Source organism: Poromitra crassiceps, assembly GCF_964638095.1.
Source record: "Poromitra crassiceps genome assembly, chromosome: 17".
NCBI classification, from domain to species: domain Eukaryota; kingdom Metazoa; phylum Chordata; class Actinopteri; order Beryciformes; family Melamphaidae; genus Poromitra; species Poromitra crassiceps.
The window spans coordinates 2,337,827-2,350,849 of NC_139635.1; the positions used below are offsets into that span (position 1 = coordinate 2,337,827).

The following is a 13,023-nucleotide window of genomic DNA, read 5'->3' on the forward strand; positions in this document are numbered from 1 at the left end:
CCGGGGTGTGCATTCAGGTTACATCCACAATCCACCCCTCCCGGATTGAAATGAGGCGAGGGGAGGCATTTCGACCCAGCTCCTCCTAGTAGCCTAAATTAATATTTTCATGTGTAGGTTATAGTGTAGGCTATGAATTCATTCAACAACCAAACATCGGCGATGTATGTGAGAATCCGAAGTTCGAACGAAACAAAGTAAAACTGGCATCACTATTGTGAACACAAAACAAAGAGCACTTCTGATATAATATGATGAGTGTTTTAGTAGTGTATCACTCAATACAAAAAAATAAAGGCGTTGATAGAACCGAAAGCCTATGACTGCTTAGTCTGCAGATAAAACACAATGACAAAAGCCATAGTAATTTAGACTCAGGTGTGCATAAACTACAGGTTAAAGGTCCAATCTGTAAATTAAATAAAAACCTATTACTGACACCGGTGGCCGTTAGGGGAACTGCAGGCAGTATGTGCACGAGCTGGCGCGCATGCACCGTACTCGCACGCGCCCAGCAGCTGCATCCGCCTGCCTGGCTAAACACAATGAATGACAGCAGGGGCCGGTTGCACCAACTGGTTCTTACGACTGGTCTTAAGCTAAGTCGGTCGTAACTTTACGACCTAACAGCTACGCCGGTTGCACCAACAGGGCTTAAGCCTTCTTCTCACTAAGACTGCGCGTAAATATTGGGCCTAGTCCAGAGCAGGCGTAAGGTGCAGTCATGGGTGCAGTATAGACGGTTTTCACCTGTGTGTTGCGCAACAGCTACAACCCCTCAGCACTCTGGCTGTATTCAGACCCGAGTTATAAACTGGAAACCGGAGTACGTTATAAATGTTATAAATATAGTCACGTTATAAACAACTAACCAACGCTGGGGGTCCGTATTGTAATGTGGTCGCAGGTCTAATCCCCCTCCACTAAATGATGTCCGAAACAGATTCCTCAATAGGCAGTTTTATTCATATTATCATTTTAACGCATATCTGTGCCTTCTCTTTGTATGGCGAGTCAGTTTACAAATACATCTCAAAGCAATTCAGTTTACAAATACATTCTCAAAGCAATTCAATAGTGGCGAGTAAAAACAGTGACACAGGCCTGGCTTCCAACACTCCTGTCCAACTTCTCCTTTAAAACACCAACAAGAACAGTACAATCAATAAACCACCCGATACATAAGAAATATACAAGAATGACATACACCGAATACAAACACTCTAAAAACACATACCGGCATTGACGCTCGCTTGGCTTTACACAGGCCCACCCGCCGAGCCTCGCAGCAGCCCCGGACACCTTTACAATACAAAATGTAGCGTTAGCACACAATCCGGCTTCCACACACTTCACCACACACTTGCGCACACACACCTACCGTTTACAATGTAGCCTCAGCTCGGCGATCCCCCGAGAAAAGCGCCTATCACCTCATGCCGCAAGGCAATCGGCGTCTTGCAGCCTAGCTGACAGCACTAGAGTCAAATCAACCGCCCTGAGCTCGGCGCGTCCTTATAACGTCATGAGCGCGCCCGCGGTAATTTTGACAACCAGTCACACAGCCTTACAGTATGGAAACAGTGTTACTTGAAATGGTTAAAAGTTAAATCAATTTGGTCATTCAGTGGTGTTTTACTGCCATGTAAAGTAACTAACGTTAGCCGCTACGACCGGCGTAGTTAAGACCAGACGTAAGCCCTGTTGGTGCAACAGCCGTAAGTCCACTCTAAAGACTGGTCTTAACTAAGACCGACGTAGGAGTTACGACCAGGCATAGTTAAGACCAGTTGGTGCAACCGGCCCCAGAGGTGTTGGTTGCTTTTTTGTAACATTATCTGATCAAAGTCACATGAAAACGGCAACCTGGACAATTTATCGGCCACATCAGCCTTGAGACGGCCGGGAAGGATTCTGGATGGATTAGCGGACGTCATTGTGGCATGTTTGGTCGTGTTCAATATCATCACAGCAGCTAAAAATACAACAAGCTAACAAGCTTCATCTTCGTTGGTGTTTAATAATGGCTGGCTCACATCTGCCAAATTTGCCAGGAAATCATGACCAGCGACCAGCAGAGAATCCTGCAATATCTTTGCAATGCGTAAACACAGAGAGGGCTAATCTTTTAAGTTACGGAACGTAGGGCTGCTCGATTATGGCAAAAATCATAATCACGATTATTTTGATTGATATTGAGATCACGATTATTTAACACGATTATTCATTGACATTGAGAACATCATGAATTTATTGAACATTGACACTGGCTTTTCTTTTTAACATTGGATGTCTTAATAATTGAAATGTAATTGAAAATAAATAAATAAATAAATAAATAAGTGAAAATAAATAATAAAAGTGCAAAGATTTAGAAATAAAATAAAAACTAAAATAAATATACAGTATATGTAGGCCTACTATGTTGCAGTGAACTGCCACAACCAACTGCAACTATTAATCTACATTCAATATGTTCGTAAACATCTGAACTAGTCCTTAAACCTCAAATCTAACCAAATGAGAACGCTATTGAGTAACGTTCGTTTACATTACATTAAATTACTCATTTGGCAGATGGTTTTATCCAAAGCGACCTACGTTTAGGTTCATGATAGGCTATTGTTAATGTTTATCTGTGAGCTCGTTAGCTGTTGAATATGCGGTCGCATTGTAAAGAGTGTCCTGAATCGATGACTGTGTTGCGGTGGCAGGAGTAGATGGGGCTTTGTCTTTTTGTTCGTTTAGCGTTATTTCTTGGTCATAGACCACTTTGTGAGTGGATTTCAAGTGATTAAACGAAAGAGGGAGAGGTCGTGTTGCGGGGTGCTGCACGACCGCGCATATCTTGACAGGTGGGTCAAGACTCGCATCGCAATTCCGTGCTGTATATTCGCATCGCTCATCAGTTACACATCAAGAGCGATGCGAATATACAGCAGGGAATTGCGATGCGAGTTTTGACCCACCTGTCAGCCACAGACTTGGAACAAACAGTACAAGATATGCGGAGTGTAAGGACCTTTAAACTCGGCGAAACCATAGTGTTTCCACCCCACATACGTTGTTTCACCTCTCTTCTCGACCAGCGGCTCTCTTTCTGTGACTTCTGTCATTTATTCTTGTGCTACCACGGAAATATGCGGGTAGGAGAAACGTCCCCAGTCATTTCACAACTCGAGCTGGTGTGCTTAGGGGAGGGCCAAGCAAAGGAAGGGGTGCGCTTGATTTATAACACAAGACAGAACGAGAGAGACAAGAGCCGCAAAATCGTTTGCTGTCGATTATCTTGTTTTCATAATCGTGGACAGCCCAAATCGTAATCTAGATTAAAATTCGATTAATCGAGCAGCCCTAACGGAATGCCAAATTCACTCATTGGTAATAGAAAACATTTATTTTTGGCCCGAACCTACGGATAGTACCTTTAAGAACTTCCTTTTTTAAATACAAAAATGTGAAAATATTATCGCTTATCAGACAGGAGAAGCAGATATTTGTCGGTTATAGAAGTATCGGCCTAAAAAATCCCCCCTAAAGTCTATAAATTCCCCCCAAAATCTATAAATCCCCCCTATCTGAAGAACATAAGGGGGGAATTCCCCCCAGTTTGCAAAATTAATTTTAAGCCTTGCTGTGTGTGTGTGTGTGTGCGTGCGGGCATGCATGCATGCATGCGTGTTTGACCTGGAGCCACGGCACCTTCTGTCTCCACTCTCACTTCCTTGTACACTGGGGGAAGAGGAGCCTAGCCACACACATCTAGGTGCACCTCACCTGAGGTGCACACATCTCGCATAAAACACACATAGTCACTTATAGAAGCAGCTGTACTGCTTAAAAAATGTTTAGTGTTGTAACAGTATTTAACCTTGATCCGTGTCTCTCAAACTATGCCGTGTCCTTGAATTTGAGTGAATTGGATCTGGAAAGTAATTGAAAAGTCCTTTTTGATGTTTAAGAAGGTGTGGGAACCCTGGATGATGATGATAATGATGATGCTGATGCTGATGAAGCTGGTCATGCCCCACAGGAGGAGCTTGGAGGCTCAGTCTGGAGTGAGTCAGATGTCAGTGGAGGAGGCTCTGAGCAGAGAGGACGTCCAGGTGGCCTTCATCTGCACAGAGAACGCCTCGCACCAGGAAAATGTCAGGTAAAAGCTATCCTCAACGCTACAGGTAGCCAATGCAGGGATGCTAATACTGGTGTAATATGTTAACTTTTCCTGGTTTTGGTTAGAATTTTTGCTGCCGAGTTTTGGAAAAACTCCAGCCAATCAATGTTTTTTTTAGGTAGGCAGTATAAAGTGCATTGCAGACATCTAACCATGAGAATACAAAGGCATGAGTCAGTTTCTTAGCACCTTCTAAGAAAAGTCAAGTCAAGTCTATTTGTATAGCACATTTCATACACAGAGGCAATTCAAAGTGCTTCACATAAAATGGTTGACAGGAAAAGAAAAGAAGAGAATAAAATGGACATTTAAAATGCGCAGGACGGCCGCGCGGCGACGCACCACGCGGAACAGAGAGGGAGAGAGATGTGTCATTATATCGTAATATTGGCTTCGGGCCTCGCAACGGGCTGGATCGGGCACGGGTCTGCATGTCACGGGCCGGGGAGGGCTCGGGCCGAAATTTCAGGCCCGCGCAGCTCTCTACTCCGGACTCTCCATTTCTGCTGCTTCCTCGAATCTGTTTGGTGTGTCTGTGTGTGTGTGTGTGTGTCGCCCGTGTCCTGACTCCTGGCTCGTGTGTAACACTGGCTCCGATTGGCTACCATGAAACACATGACTCTGCCTTAGCCAATCATAATCGTTTATCTCGTTATGTTAACCCACCCGGTCTCCTCACTTGACAACACTAGTGTAGGCTACGGGTAGTTTACTCAATCATTTCATAGTAACGCACCGCATTTAGCGTTCAGTAACGATAACGGCGTTGTAACGACGGAAACAGTAATTAGTTAGATTACCCCGTTACTGAAAAAATAACGGCGTTACCTAACGCCGTTCTTTTAAACGGCGTTATTCCAAACACTGCTGAGGATGAAGTGTGCCGGTCGTTCCTGCGTATCAACCCACGCAAGGCGGCCAGCCCGGACGGCATCCCCGGGCGGGTCCTCAAGGCCTGCGCCCACCAGCTGGCAGGCGTATTCACAGACATTTTCAACCAGTCTCTCTCCCTCCGACGAGTTCCCTCCTGCTTCAAAGCAGCGACAATCATCCCCATTCCCAAGCAGCAAAAAGTGACCAGCCTCAATGACTGGCGCCCAATAGCCCTCACACCAATAGCCAATAGTGCTTTGAAAAGCTGGTCATATCAAAGATCCGCCCCACACTCCCCCCGGACCACGACCCGCTACAATTTGCATACCGCCCCAACAGGAGCACAGCGGATGCAGTAGCACACGTGCTCCACACCGCCCTGTCCCACCTGGAGGGGAAGGACACCTATGTAAGAATGCTGTTCGTGGACTACAGCTCAGCATTCAACACCATAGTACCCTCCAGGCTGGTATGCAAGCTCAAGGATATGGGACTAAACACAGCAATGTGCGACTGGATCCTGGATTTCCTGACAGACCGCCGCCAGGTGGTGAGGGTGGGCAACCTCACCTCCTCACCACTGATCATCAGCATAGGAGCGCCCCAGGGGTGCGTCTCCAGCCCCTTCTGGTACGACCTCTACACCCACGACTGCGTGGCGACTCAAACTTCGAACACCATCGTGAAGTTTGCAGACGACACAGCGGTCGTGGGGCTGATCTCGGGGGGCGACGAGACGGCCTACAGAGAGGAGGTGGGGGCCCTGGAACAATGGTGCCAGGACAACCACCTCTCTCTGAACGTCTCCAAGACCAAGGAGATCATTGTAGACTACAGGAGGGGGGGGGGCACACACCCCCCAATCACCATCAACGGCACAGTGGTGGAAAGGGTGGACAGCTTCAAGTACCTGGGAGTCAACATCCACCAGGACCTGACTTGGGCCGGCCACACCGCCACTGTTGTCAAAAAGGCCCAACAGCGAATACACGGACTCAGGCGCCTGAAGAAATTTGGGCTAAGGCCAGAAATCCTTACGGACTTCTACAGAGGCACCATTGAAAGCCTGCTGACTGGCTGCTTCACCACCTGGTACGGGAACTGTACCACCATGGACCGCAGGGCGCTACGGAGAGTGAGACGCGCGGCCCAGCACGTAACAGGATGTGAGTTGCCAGAACTGCATGAACTGTATAAACAGCGGTGCCTCAGGAGGTCCCTGAAGATCATCAAAGACACAAACCATCCCCACAACAGCCTGTTCTCCCTGTTACCCTCAGGGAGAAGATACAGGGTTCCAAAAGCACGCACAAATCTCTTGAGGAACAGTTTCTTCCCGCAGGCCACGAGACTCCTTAACATACACAAATAGTGTAGTAGTGGAGCGGCTAAGTGCTATAATCTTTCAATTTGTGATACAAGCGTGAAAATTGGCATGAGCAGTCTCCATGGGTCACTTGACAAGAAAATTGCCCAAGCCAATTGAAATTTCAAGATGATGGGCATTTTTCAAGATGGCCGACACCTTATTGGAGCAGTTAACTCATTCAGGGCCAATGACGTCTTTGACGTCTTATCAGGAATAGCCCAGAGGGCCAATGACGTGTTTGACGTGTTTTTGTTTTTATTACTGCAGGGCGTAGTTAAAACACTTCCCCAGCCTGTCACATGGTATCAGGTCCCTATCATCTAAGACAACACGTGAACAAACACATACCGCAGCTGTTGTTTTGAAATTGAGAAGGAGGAATATCAGAAAATGGATAAGGAGCTTGCCTTGTGCAGACAGGAGAAACCCCATTGAAACGCCCCTCGCGCGCTGCAGGAGCTGGTCGCTTTCCTGTGTGCCAGCCTTCCTGTGTGCCAGCCGGAGAAAACCGGAGAAAGTAATCCACAGATGCGTTTGATCATCGGAGGAATGAGGAAATGATCGATCAGCAGTGATCAGAGGGCGGTGAGGACGTGTTGAATAGCCGAGGGGAAAACGGCAACGATAGCAGGGAGAATATGACAGGGGGAGACATGGACGAGCAGCACACGAACAGCTAGGCAGGCAGAAGCCCGCTGCCCGTTCTCAAGAGCTTCATGAAATCGCTGGACTGCGTGCCCTCCAGTGTAGTGTCTCTGCTCCAGTGTTGCTCCTGGCCAATCCCGGCGCCACAGGGCGTGGTTATTGCTTATCCTATGTGGGGTTAGAAATCACGCAACGAAGGGGGATCGTGTGTGTGTGTGTGTGTGTGTGTGTGTGTGTCTGTGTGTGTGTGTGTGTGTGTGTGTGTGTCTGTCTGTCTGTCTGTCTGTCTGTCTGTCTGTCTGTCGGTGTGTCTGTCTGTCTGTCTCTCTGTCTGTCTGTCTGTGTGTCTGTCTGCACACTCACTCACACTGCTGTATTGTTGAATGTAAAAAAAAGCACTTCATGTGTATATATATATATATATATATATATTTTTTTTTTCATTTGTGTCATAACGAATAGTATTTACATGTCTGATGTCAATACAGTTCAAAATAAAAGAATTGAGAGCGAGTTCTGCTTGAGAATGTGTATTTTACAGAAATTGCATTTGCTCCTGTTTGTCATCTGAGAGAGAGACATTTTGGGTGAAAACAGGGTGTATATAAATGGATATAAGTAGAGTACAGAACATGCTAAAAGCTAACTTTTTTTTCCTGGTGAACCCAGAGACGTACATCTTCATTTTGAGGTATTGCAAATCACTCTGGTGCTAATAGATAATTTACTGTGGGTCTTGAAAGATGACCAACAATTATGAAAATCTTTGGCCTGTGCTAAATATTGGCAGTCCTAAACTGGCCCTGAATGAGTTAAGTGATATAATGGTTTATTTGGTGATACAAGCATGAACATTGGCATGAGCAGTCTCTGTGGGTCACTTGACCAGAAGCCACCCACAGCCACTTGAAATTTCAAGATGGCGGCTATTTTTCAAGAGGGCCACCACCTTAGTGGAGCAGTTAGGCCTAAGTAATCATTTAGTTGGTGATACAAGCATGAAAATTGCCATGAGCCATCTCAAAGGGTAATTTTACAAGAAACCGCCCACAGCCACTTGAAATTTCAAGATGGCGGCCATTTTTCAAGATTGCCACCATCTAAATGGAGCAGTTAAGCAATATGATTGTTTAGTTAGTGACACAAGCATGCAAATTGGTATGAACAGTCTCTAAGGGTTGCTTGACAAGAAAACACTCTCAGCCACTTGAAATTTCAATTTTCAAGATGGCCGCCCCCTGGATCCTCAAAAGATCAATTATCTCATAGAAATGTATTGGGATTTTTTCAAGGACGATTTGGTGTAATTTTATTTTATATGATTTAGATTATGCTAAATACAATTTTTAACGCATCAAAATACAGTTGTGTTGATCATAGATAGATAGATAGACTAGACAAGAGTGAATATCTGCACTACCAGGGCACACTGGTGATATATCACTGCTGTTAAACTCAGAATGGGGTTCAATGTCAGCTAATTGAAAGTTAGTATCCCAAATGCTGTCTAATTTACCCCAAAACAGTTAGATAGCCGCACCTGAATTGACAGGTTGTGCCAGCGCGGGAGAGCCGAGCCAAGGTTAATGGGGTTTTAGTTAACCGGATGGTGTACAGATCGCACGGGATATAAATGACATTGGATGAACAATCGGACTAAGTGTAGGGCTAAGGCATGAACTTAGTTGTATCCCATACATCAAAGTGCTTAAAGGTGGTAAAAGGATAAACCCTCGGCCTCTATGCAATTGCTGCAGACATGGCAGAAGCCATCATATCAGTTGAGAAAACCAACTGGGACAGATGTTTCATTTGTCAGCAGGAAACCAAGGAAAAGCTCATTCAGCCGAGTTTCGTCAATATAGAGCACGATCAAACTGGTTATGGTACCATTGCAAGAAATGTTCCATTATTTCACAAGATCAATGCTCTGCCTATCTTACTTAGTCCAATCCGATTAGATGAAGGTGATGGTATAGAAAGTACATTGACAAGGAACAGAGCAAAATATATATTTAAGCTGTAAACTTATGTTCAACAACACAAACCTCGAAAGGGCCCAAAAGAGAGCATCTTCTACTGCTGCTGAAGACACCGACGATACCAAAGATATCAATGTCAAGAAGCGAAGAAGACCCCAGCCCTCGAAAGCTTTGTGCTTTATCTGTGAAGATGAGAGTGCAATGTCCCCCTTAAGAGAAGCAATGACAATGCAACTTAATGAATGGGTTAATGAATGTGCCAGGAATCTAAGTGACATGAAGCTCCTTGCAAAGCTTATTGCTGGTGATGTTGTTGCACAGGAATTTAAATACCATCCTGCCTGTCTCGTTGGACTGTACAACAGAGAGCGAGACCATCTCAATGCCCTCAAGCATGAGCAGAGCCTTAAAAGCTCAGCTAGCCATAACTGGCATCCCTCTATTTTTTCAGAACTTGTCATCTACATCACGGACATGAAGACCACAAGTGACGGCACAAATCCAGTTATATATTTTTGTTCCCCCACCCCTTAGTATTTATTTGACAAATTTAATGGCTGTTAGTAAAAAACAACAACAACAACAACAACAACAACAACAACAACAACAACAACAACAACAACAACAACAACAACAACAACAACAACAACAACAACAACAACAACAACAACAACAACAACAACAACAACAACAACAACAACAACAACAACAACAACAACAACAACAAAAAACTCCCTTGTGACTGTTACCTTGTCGTGGTAAGGGAGCTTGTGTACCTCAGTGAACCCTGAGAGCTATGCCAGTGGGAGACAACTCCTGACAGGTTTTACCGAAATGGGCAGGTCGTGGGTGAGGAGTCAGACAAAACACAGTCAAACAACCTCTCTTGACAGAGCCTTTTGAGGAACCCAATACATTTCTATGAGAATATGTATCATTTAAAGATCCACATGGCGGGTGGTAGCATCCCGGAAAATGGCCTCTATCTTGAAATTTCAAATGTCTGGGAGAATTTTCTTGTGAAGTGACCCTTTGAGATGGCTCATGGCAATTTTCATGTTTGTATCACCAACTAAATGATTACTTAGGCCTAACTGCTCCATTAAGGTGGCGGCCATCTTGGAAAATGGCTGTCATCTTGAAATTTCAAGTGGCTGTGGGTGGCTTCTTGTCAAGTGAGCCACAGAGACTGCTCATGCCAATTTTCATGCTTCTACCACCAAATAAACCATTATATCACTTAACTGCTCCACTAAGGTGTTGGCCATCTTGAAAAATGCCCGCCATCTTGAAATTTCAATTGGCTCGGGCAATTTTCTTGTCAAGTGACCCATGGAGACTGCTCATGCCAATTTTCATGCTTCTACCACCAAATAAACCATTATATCACTTAACTGCTCCACTAAGGTGTTGGCCATCTTGAAAAATGCCCGCCATCTTGAAATTTCAATTGGCTCGGGCAATTTTCTTGTCAAGTGACCCATGGAGACTGCTCATGCCAATTTTCATGCTTCTACCACCAAATAAACCATTATATCACTTAACTGCTCCACTAAGGTGTTGGCCATCTTGAAAAATGCCCGCCATCTTGAAATTTCAATTGGCTCGGGCAATTTTCTTGTCAAGTGACCCATGGAGACTGCTCATGCCAGTTTTCACGCTTGTATCATCAACTGAAAGATTCTGATGAAAATAAGCACTTAGCCGCTCCACTATAGTAGCCGTACTGTACCGAACTGTAGCTGCTACCATTACGTATGTCTAATGTTTAATTGTATGTTTAATAAGGAATATGCTATTTGCACCTGTATGTCAAATACGCCGAATTTAAAACGCAGAGTTTAATTGTATGTTTAATAAGGAATATGCTATTTGCACCTATATGTCAAATACGCCGAATTTAAAAAGTTTAAGCACGGCTAAAGTATGCACATGACATGTGCACCTATGTGCAGTGAATATGCCACTGTCTCTGACTTGTCTTATCACTATACTGCCTTATTGCTTGTCGTGTCTCTTGTTGTTTTTGCACTCATATGCCCTGTCACATTTGTACTATGTTGTAAACGGAGTCCACAGCACAAGAATTTCACACGTGATACTTGTACCATGGAGTGACAATAAAAAAATCTTGAATCTTGAATGCGGAAGAGCTATAGCTTAAAACTACAATTATTTTGTGTGTGTGCCTAGGGGGCCTCCACACCTCCAAAATCAAAACACTCCTTCAGCCATCTTTTCTGCACCGCCTCGGTCTGGAGCTAACTAACTCACCACGGCTCAACCATGGCTGAAGGAAATATTTCCGGTGAAATTGAAGAGTTTGATATGGATGAAGACGATTTCCAAAGTGTGCTAATAAACATTCAGGGCTACTTAACGCCATATGAGCCAGACTACAGTGCAGAGGAATTGCGGCGTATGGAAGGAGAGGCAGTTGAACAGGCCGCCGGAGACGAACCAGAGGCCGGGGCCCCGAGGTTCGCCGTGCGGGGACAAATTCTGCATCGTGCCGCTGCCAATGGATCGCTCTGCTACAGCAAGAGGCCAATTTCTTCTTGAAGAAGTCACTGTGTAAGGTGTGTAAGGTTGCATCAAAGTTTTGGACCATAGATCGTTGGGTTTTAGAGACTAATTTTACACAAAATTACAATAAAAAAGTTGAACCAAAGATGTATCTGTTATTGACATTATCGCTATTATAACATACCGTACTAAGCATATAGTGGGCAATTGCAGAATTATGGCCAGATATTAGCTACTGTGAAACAACAATGTATAGCCACCCCATTATGTAACTTTTTCATGTCATTCCTTGAAGCATACTTTATTTTTACTCCTACAGCAGCGTTTATCTTGGCACGTTGGAAGGTCTTGTGGATCTCCTTCAGGTGGACTGGTCTTCGGTCTCTCGTCCAGCAGCAGCAGATGTCATCGACGTCATCACCATCATCGAAGTCTTTATCCACGTTATCGATGATTATTTATAAAAAATCTCATTGTGTAAATATTTTGTGAAAGCACCAATAGTTAGAGAAGGAAACCTCTCTTTGCATTTTATTTTGGTTGGTGTTTTAATAAAAGTACTTGTGCTCACATGTGGCTTTGATTTACCATTGTAAATTTAGCCCAATTTGTAGAAAATGCACATTTGTGAACAGGTCTAATGACAAATATGGAATGTCACCCAAGGAAATACCACGGTTTAATGCCAACAGATAAACCGTTAGGGTTGTACTACAACCCGGGTTTTACGAGTGAGAAGGAGAGCTCTCTAGTGCCTTATCCGCTGCGTACGCAGCCCACTGGAAGACTGTCATTTTTGCCCCAAAAATTACTTTTAACATTAAAACCGACCACCCACCAGTAGGTGGTGTGGTACCCCCTGGGGCTGAGGCGGGCCACCCGCGTGACTACGTCACGTCCGCTCACCCCAGGGACAGCCACTCATTGTTTCTTCCAGCCCGCTGAGAATCGACGCAACCGACGATGCATCGACGCAGCAAGGCTGGGTAGTGAGAGCTCTCCTTCTCACTCGTAAAACCCGGGTTGTAGTACAACCCTAACGTTTTACTTCGTTTCGAACTCAAGCTCTCACTCTAGTGCCAAATTCAACCGCCCTTGCTGCCGGGAGCACTCCACAGAGCGACCCGAGAGGCATCGGTGAACCACGGCCGCATGGCAAACGTTCATGCCCGACCGTATGACATTTTAGAGTGGCAACGATACTACTTTCTTGCCACTGACAGTACCGCATGCGCGAAACGCGAACCGGACATGTCGAGACTGTAGTTCCTTAACAAACGTGTGATGAGAGGACCATGAGGCCGAAGCGCACATGTCCTCCACCGAAATACCACACAACAACGCGGAGGATGTCGCAACGCCTCGCGTAGAATGCGCCTTGATACCCTCCGGGGGTATCTTACCCATGGCGGAGTATGCCAAAGCAATCGCCTCCACTATTCAGTGTGATAAGC

At 45.1% G+C, this 13,023-nt stretch overlaps 1 protein-coding gene across 1 annotated transcript in view; it reads left to right on the top strand.

Annotated features, from left to right (window-relative positions):
* Window positions 1-13,023, top strand: part of blvra (biliverdin reductase A) — a 73,783-nt gene that overhangs the window by 20,265 nt on the left and 40,495 nt on the right. Inside the window, exon 3 of the mRNA XM_083653898.1 lies at window positions 4,034-4,153. Within this exon, the coding sequence (XP_083510024.1) occupies window positions 4,034-4,153 (120 nt within the window). The remainder of the gene's footprint in view (window positions 1-4,033; window positions 4,154-13,023) is intronic.